An 8,587-nucleotide genomic window follows, 5' to 3' on the forward strand; every position below is an offset into this window, starting at 1 on the left:
TTAATGGATCAGTTAATTTTTTTAAAATAATATTTTAAAATGATGTAGTAACTTTTGTAGTATGTTGTTCTATATTTACATACAGTTGTTTGTTAGCTGTATCTCAGATCCAGTTTGATACGGAGCTCAGGATATAATACAAATTAACAATTTGATTCCACGACATCCACAAGTTATACTAAGCTAAATCATAATTAGAAGAAATAATAAATGTAATACTAATTACTAAATATTAAAATAATTAATACCAAGGAACAAATTGTTGAATATTGGGAACAAATTGTATATTTATGACCATACTTTAGACTAAATAAGAAAAAGAAGTGTCCATAATGTAGCATAAAAAATAATTCGTGGCCATTATTTTGTCCGCATGTCTTCCTGATCGGATTTACGGCTCCATTCAACACAAGCATTTTACTTTACCTCATCTGTATTTATTTATCATCGAATGGTATGTAACTAGCTTACCTTTTATTGCATTACCATGTTTTCGTAGCACATCCTTGTGCTTTCTTGCAATGTGCTGCTTCAGATTCCAGGAAGAATATTTGCTAACTTTTACAGTCTCTCCGCAGTCCCTTTAAATTTTTTCTACCTGCTCAATCTTAACTTTGATTTTTACTTTACATTTATGTACAAGGCTTGAATTCCATAACTTATTGATAGACGTTTTTACAGATTCTCGAACTAGCAAATTATCAAAGGGCGTTCTGGGTTGAACGAGCGGTGCTGAGGGAGCGGAATTTTCGGAAAGGCGCTTTGATGGTAATATTACCGCAACGCTCCGCTTCCACTAAGCTCCGTTCACATGCTCGCTCTGAAACATCAGGTAAAGCGCACAGGCTCTCAAAGGAATACATATTCATACAAATCAAATGCTTTGGTAAAGTCTCACAAATTAAACATTGAACATTGTTGCATAAAAATAAACACTGAAGTTTATAATTACTATGTTTTATTTTTTACAGTGGGTCATAATATATCATATATTTTAGTTTGTCAGTGCGTTTTATGGTGTTAGGAAGTGTTTGCGCATTTCTGCACTAACTCAAAACGCGCGTACACCACCTCCTGAGCTGGCGTAGGATTTGAGCGTGCCGTACGCCAACGTCCATATTGATAAATCTCAAAGTCACCGTGGTTTTGGGTGTACGCAAGGTGTACGCTGGAAATTTGGTGTACGCACTTTTGGTAAATGAGGGCCATTGAGTTTCTGCACAAGAGCGCCCTCTGGCCTTTGGATGTAGCGGCATTTCACTGTTTTTCATTGAAAAGCATACTGTAGCAAGCATCATCGGCCGATATATCCGAGCACCCCTAGTATTTTAGTATATCCAAGCAAGCATTACTTATTTATTCCTGTCAAAAGTCAATACTGTGTAGAGCTTGGGTTTCATGCGCCATTAAACATGCAGATAATTGTATTTCCCTGTTCTTCAATGTACCACATGATTTGCATGAATATGAATGGTTAGAAGTTTGCTTAGAGCACTACTACTAGGTATTAAACTCATCACGCACATCGTTGCTACAGAGATTAATTATACTTCAAATCATGTGGCTTGTTGAGAAAGCTGCGCTGTTATCTTTCTAAGCATTCACACTTATGGTTTCCACTTGGTGGGTGATAAAAGAGGTGAAGAATTCCTGGAGACTTTAATTAAAGGAGGGATAAAAGTTATATCATAAGGGCTTAGGTATACCGTATTTAAACTTGGTCTAGTAAGTGACAACCTAAAGCACCCTATAGCTACGGTACCGCACAGAATGCATACAGTAGAAATGCATACAGTAGAAGCCTTAGCTCTTGGCATTGTGACAGCAACATTTGCATGGGCAAGCGCTTATTTCCCTTTTTTCCAAACTACTAATAATTGCTTATGTTCATGCTCATCGAGAAATGTAATCATGCTAAACTCTTTTCCATAGAACATTCCAACACTGGGCACCGTTGCGATAACCATGGCCCTGCATAATTGCGATGAGGTCGCTGTTGCTGGATTTGGCTATGACATGAACGCCCCTCATGCACCTTTGCACTACTACGAAACAGTCAAAATGTCTGCTATAAAAGAGGTAAGAGTTTTATATGTCTGTTTGTTGCTTTGGGTTGGCGCAATGTCAAGCTTGGAATAACTGGGACCGTTTTTTAACCCGTGTCTGTTTATGGAAAATTACAATTATGATGTCATTAATGGGAATTTTTTGGATTCAGATGAGTCCTCGTAAGGATGACTTTGTTGTTATGTTTTCGAAATTCCTCTCTGACCGCATTTAACATGGCTGTAAAATCTCACTCATAAAACTGAGCGGTTAACGCAGTTAGCTCCTGTCTGCTCTGGCACATGTCCCTGTCAGAACACGGTCAGATACCATTCGTGCAGAATGCAGTCACTTCCTACTAACTCCATTCTGTCTGTTTCAATCTGTGAAGTTATCCCCAATGAATAAGATTTAAGCTGTTGTAAGTGTTTTCCACTAGAACGGTGTATGTGGAACAGCGTAGAACAGTCTTTGAAGTTTTGATGGGGGTACACGGTCTTCATCCTGATTGTGATGTGAGGGATTCATTCCAACAGCATTTCCATCAGTACATTAACTCTGGGGCTTTCAGCAGTAAATTCCAGGATTAGGGTAATAGCTTGTTCTGAAAACTTGTTGGGGAAAATGGCGGTTTTACATTAAAGGTCTATAAAATGTCATGGTATTAAGTGTTTTATTTTTAGGGACGTGTACTAGTCAGTGGGTTGCCTGAACAACTGGTATCAGTGAGGTATGTCTACAAAATGCAAAGTTTGTCACCATTTCTTCTCATCTCATTTTCCCTCTCTGGTCTAAGAGTTTCTCTGCAACAGGCACATAAGGAAGAGATTGTTTCGGGTCTTCTGTCCCTAAGGCAGTTAGGCGTGTGGACACTCTTAACCTAGCATTCATTTTGGCCTGTGCCCTTTTGTTTCTTATGTGGACTGAAAACTTATTCTTGGATCTTCTGGGCTTTCTCAACGTAATCCTTCACACAAGCTGAAGAGCTAAAGCAGACAGCTCAGAGACCCTGACGAGAGACTTGGCCCAGGATCGCCGTCCCAGCCGGTCCAGAACTTTCCGTCAGGGGCAGCTGTGGAGTCCACCCATTCGGACATTGATCCTCTCACAGGAACCCAAAGCTCTGGTTTCATCCAGGATTATTGGGCCCGTAGTTCCTCCGTTCTGAGTCAGTTGATTTTTGTCAAAAAGTCACATTGAAGAAAAATATTATGTGGAAGGAAGACGGTTTTCACAAGAGTCTGTGGAAATCCATTTCTCTGATCTCGGACCACACGCCGACTGCTCCCGTGTGGTGTTCTGCGCACATTGTTATTGTTGTAACGAAATATACTAGCATATTTGAAGTGTTGTTTTTGTAAGAATTAAAGCTTAACCTATGGTGTATTGGGGTGATGTATTTTGCTTTATTTGTAGAGTACTTAAGTAGACAAAAATGACCAAGAGTGATGGGAAGGTCTCAAAGCAATTTCCAAGATATGTCTCAGGATCACACACGCTTAACTTGCAGTCTATCTAGCAGTTTAAACACCCGGTTATTCTGTTCTGACATGCTAAACACTCTTTTGTAATAAAAGTTACTGTGGTATAGTTTTGAACATCACTCATGTCTGATGAGTCAGGCCATGACAGTCACATTTAAAAAAAGTCTTAGTTGTGAAGTATTTTAATATTCATTTTTAATAGCAATTTTCGTCATCAGAAGAATGCATGCGTACTGTATCTGCACGCCAAATTTTTGAAATCCAGCTGTGTTGTAACATGCATTACGTAATAATATTACTTTTCTGAAGTAACGAGTAAAGTAACGCATTACTTTACAAATGTAGATTTTTATATTTGAGCTACTTTTTTAAAAAAGTAATGCAAGTTACTTTTCAGTTTAATTAATTTGGTGTAAAAAAAAACTATGTTCTGCATTAAACTGAACGTATTAACGTAGATTAACGCACTTTATGTGTGAGAGCCCGAGCGGGAACAGTTTCAGTCAGAAACTGAGATGGCAGGCCAGAGCTTGACATTTTTGCGATGGAAATATGCAATTTTTTAAATGCAGAACTTCTCAGTCGTAAAAGCCTGAAAGAGATCAAGCCTCAGCCAAGTAAGAAAAAGAAATTCAAAAGTAACTTAAAAGTAACGTAAGCATTACTTTCCATGAAAAGTAACTAAGTAACGCAATTTGTTACATTTTTGAGGCGTAACTTTATATTGTAATACATTACTTTTAAAAGGAACTTTTCCCAACACAGAACCCACCGCACATTGTATGCGTAGGTTGTGCATGAACCTCCAGAATAATGTATTATGTAGCCTAGGACATGCATTGCACTTTGTCGCAATGTGCGTGTGTTTAACATCTGTGTACATGTACAAGTCAAATAAACTATACTTTACATTAAAATGTGCATACGTTTGCGTACGTTTGCGTACACATAAAAAACGACTATACTCTAAAGGTCTTTAAAGGTGCATTGTGTAACTTTTAGAAGGATTTCTTGACAGAAATGCTATTTAATAAACATAACTATATTATCAGTGGTATATAAAGACCTTACAAAATTAATTGTATTGTTTTAATTACCTTAGAATTAGCCGTTTTTATCTACATACACCGCGTGTCTTCTTACATGGAAGTGGCCATTTCATGCCGTCATGTTTCTACAGTAGCCCTAAACGGACAAACTACTTTTTTTACAGCGTTGTCACAGACGATGACGTGTTTGTCGTGTGGCAGCTACCATAACGTCACTATGCGTTTCGAAAAGGAGGGTGAGCTGTAGACTGAGCTGTTGATTGCAATTCAAAGTCTCACCGCTAGATGCCGCTAAAAGTCCCACATTGCACCTTTAATACTGCAATTGATCTGATTGAACCTGATTCATTTAAAAATGACACTCTTTTTGTCTTCCCCACAGTCGTGGACTCACAACATCTCAAAAGAAAAGGAGTTCCTCCGCAAATTGGTTAAGGCCAATGTCATCACGGACTTGACAAATGGGATTTTAACCTTTTAAGGTGGGTACCTTTCCCAGAGGACTAGATAACAAAGAGTCAATCCGAGATACACTAAGGAGCATCATATCAGAGGTGGAGGCGATGACTCAGTTAAGATGCACACGTGCCTTTAACCGACAGGCTTCCTCTGAGCGGGACATCGAAAGGTTCATGAATGTCTCAGAGGAGACATTCCCTGTTCCAGTCTGATCACCTCACGACGGAAGACGAGCCGAGGTGACAAACAAAAACAGTTCTTGAGGAACAAGTCGCAACATGAACTTATTGTGCCAAATGTACCTCTATAGGAGATGGCCCTCCTTTTCTGTCTGAATGTATTAATGATGTAAATATATTTTTACAGTATGTTTTAATGAGTCCTGGAATTCTGCCTTCATGTGTTTTCCGTCCAGGTCACTCATTGCATATCCTGTTCTTGTGTATGGATGGGTAAAGGCAGGTCTTTAATTTAGCTCTTCTTCTTGATCTCCTGAATGTGAGGTTATTGTGTTACAGCTTATTTTGTTTAAGAAAGGGGGTAAATCTCAAAGTTATTTATTTTGGTGCAGTTAATGGCCTTTATTTCATTAAAAGCTTTTTCACCCTGCCAAAAGTCGCTTGCCCTTATGTTTATATTGACCATGATTATGTTTAGTATTAATAAGATACGGAGTACCTTTAAGACGGTGCTCAAAATCACCTGATGTTATGGTACACTGCCTTGTTGAATCCTGCCTTTCAAAGGTAGCTGTTTGAGACAATAACACCAATATTTATATGTCTTTAACACTTTTTCTTTATTAATTGTCATGTTATTTTTAAGAGTACTTGGTTAATAATACTTTATAGTTTCGTTCACTATGAGCTTTCTAATGAAAAGCTGCAACACTGCCCTGACTCAGTCATCATAGGCAGGGTACTAGAAACAGGCCAGTGTGAACTAGTCATGTATTTTCAGTATTCAACATGTACTACACGAAGATGTTTACCAGTTACTCAACTCATCAGACTGAAAACTAGGATGCAGTCTTCATCCTGGCTGATTGAAGTTCAAATATCCATGTAAGATGTTACTTGCTCACATAGAATGCTATATATTGTATTGTATACCAGTGGCGAGGCTACATGGGGGCCAGGGTGGCAATGGCCCACCCAGTCAGAAAATACGCAAAAGAAATGATGCATAAATGATGATAATCTCTTTAATAATGATCGCTCAAATACGCATCATTCAGAAATAAATAACTATTTATAGAAATTGTATCATTTGCATGTGTTTCTAAACTTTGCAGATGTTAACATTCAAGCTATTTTAAACAATTCGGGGCGGTTTCCCAGACAGGGCTTAAGACTAACTTAAATGTTAGTGTTGATCGAAAACAAATGGCTCTGACATATCTTAAAACATATCAGTGCGAGTGTTGTGTCTGAAGATACACATCAGTCATGTTTATTTAATTATGCTTTTAAAAATGACTTGAATATCCTAATTTAACTATGGTCTAGTCCAGGCTTAAGCTAATGCCTAAACCGCCCCTTTGAGCGCAAGATGATGTTAAAGTGAGCAGTTTTCTGTGCGCACATACTCAGATGGACACACATACACACTCATAAGCGCACGCAAACACAGAATCTCTCTGCGTTTGACAGGACACATACTGTACACACAAAATCTCGAAATACCACATTCTTGGCAAGTATTCTCATAAAACAGTTATGTCTTAAAGTGAGCACACATAGCATGTGTGTCAGTATATGGATTTGTGCTTATTCGGTCTTAAAGTGGCAATACCCTCAAAAAAATCTGCTTATGTTTGTGTCCTTATGTTTATCAAACAGAAGACAAAGGAAAATCACTTATGTAGCTTTAAAAAATATATATTTAATTTATAGAATGAAGAAGATGTTGTTATTAATCATTTGATTTGATTTCTGTTACTATTCTGTTAATATTACTAGTGTTATACTTTATTTGTAGCTTTATTCTTTTCTATTTCCATATTCTTATCATTTCTTGATTTGTTCTTGTTTTATTTTATCTTGTTTGCTCATCTGAAAATGATTCGATCCATGACTCAAAAAATGTAATGTAGTCCATTTAACCATATTGTAAAATTACGTAATGTTGGCATTGAGGTCCACGCCATTTTACCAAGGTCCACTTTTTTTTTAATTTCTGGCCTCGCCACTGCTGTATACCACCAATCAGCATTATTTTGATGATAATTGGAATTAGATGGAAATTAGAATAATAAATGTCCCTTTTTATAAATGCATATATATAATATATAATATAAATATATCTTCAAGTTGTAATAAAATAAATGTGCTGAGAAGTTTGCCCTGAGTTGAATTTTGAGCCTAATTGTGTCTAATCTTTATTTTTCTCTGCTATGTTTGAGAAGAGTACACCTAAATCATCTATGGCCTTAAGTCAGTAGGTATGTATTTCTTTTATTTGATTAGATTTTTAAATGTTACATTAAAATATTTATTGCTATGCACTTAATTCATTTAGGCAGAACGTATACAGTTACAATTAGATATGTATGGGTGATAGTCAAGCATAATTTTTTTTTGTTTATGTAAAACTTAACACAATCTGCTGTAATAGTGTCAGTTAATCACAATGCTTGTAACTATTTGATTCAAAAGACCACTACCTAAAGTTTGGCATAAACTATGAATAATAATATATTATGTACAAAGCTTAAGTCAAAAACTGTATATCCTGTATATTACTACTGTGCTTCAAAGCCATTATTAGAAGAGCTTAATCACTGTACTATTCAGAGTCCCTGATGTGTCTTTGGTGCTTAGTAATCCATCTTTTGAAGATGAATTGGGATTTTCCAGGGGAAAAGTTGATGTCCATGATTTAGCATAGCATACCGAAGCAGCTGCTCTTAGTGACCTGCTGTCAAAACCACAGCCAGATCAGTCACCCAGGACTTATGCAGTGTTGTCTAGCCTTCACGCTTGTTTTTGCAAGCTTATAGTACTTAAAAGGAAAACACCACTGTTTTTCAGTATTTTACTATGTTCTTACCTCAACTTAGACGAATTATTACATACCTATTTTTTTTTAATGCGTGCACTTTTAATCGTTGTACAGCGTGTCATGAATGTGTTAGCATTTAGCCTAGCCCCATTCATTCCATAGGATCCAAACAAGAATGAATTTAGAAGCCACCAAACATTTCCATGTTTTCCCTTTTTAAAGACTGTTACATGAGTAGTTAAATGAGTAAGTATGGTGGCACAAAATAAAACTTTAGTTTGGAACCATAGGAATGAATGGGGCTAGGCTAATGCTAACACTAACACAGTCAAGTGCTATGCAAAGATTAAAAGTGCAAGCATTGAAAAAGATATGTATGTATTAATTCTACATTGAGGTAAGAACATAGTAAAATATTGAAAAACGGTGGTGTTGTCCTTTAAGCAACAAAAATAAGCTATTGGAGAGATTTGTGAATCTCAAGAAATTCAGGAAGGGTTTTATTTACCTCTGTGGGTTTTACAAAGACTTTCAGCTAGCTACTTA

At 36.9% G+C, this 8,587-nt stretch overlaps 1 protein-coding gene across 7 annotated transcripts in view; it reads left to right on the plus strand.

Moving 5' to 3' along the window:
* st3gal3b (ST3 beta-galactoside alpha-2,3-sialyltransferase 3b) overlaps positions 1-7,405 on the plus strand; it is a 73,638-nt gene extending 66,233 nt beyond the window's left edge. For all 7 annotated transcript variants that reach the window (XM_055202596.2, XM_055202591.2, XM_055202593.2 and 4 more), the window contains 2 exons: positions 1,933-2,079; positions 4,962-7,405. In XM_055202596.2, the coding sequence (XP_055058571.2) occupies positions 1,933-2,079; positions 4,962-5,060 (246 nt within the window). In that variant the 3' untranslated portion in view covers positions 5,061-7,405. The remainder of the gene's footprint in view (positions 1-1,932; positions 2,080-4,961) is intronic.
* Positions 7,406-8,587: the final 1,182 nt, after the last annotated feature.

The sequence above is a fragment of the Misgurnus anguillicaudatus genome, chromosome 2 (assembly GCF_027580225.2).
Source record: "Misgurnus anguillicaudatus chromosome 2, ASM2758022v2, whole genome shotgun sequence".
NCBI classification, from domain to species: Eukaryota; Metazoa; Chordata; class Actinopteri; order Cypriniformes; family Cobitidae; genus Misgurnus; species Misgurnus anguillicaudatus.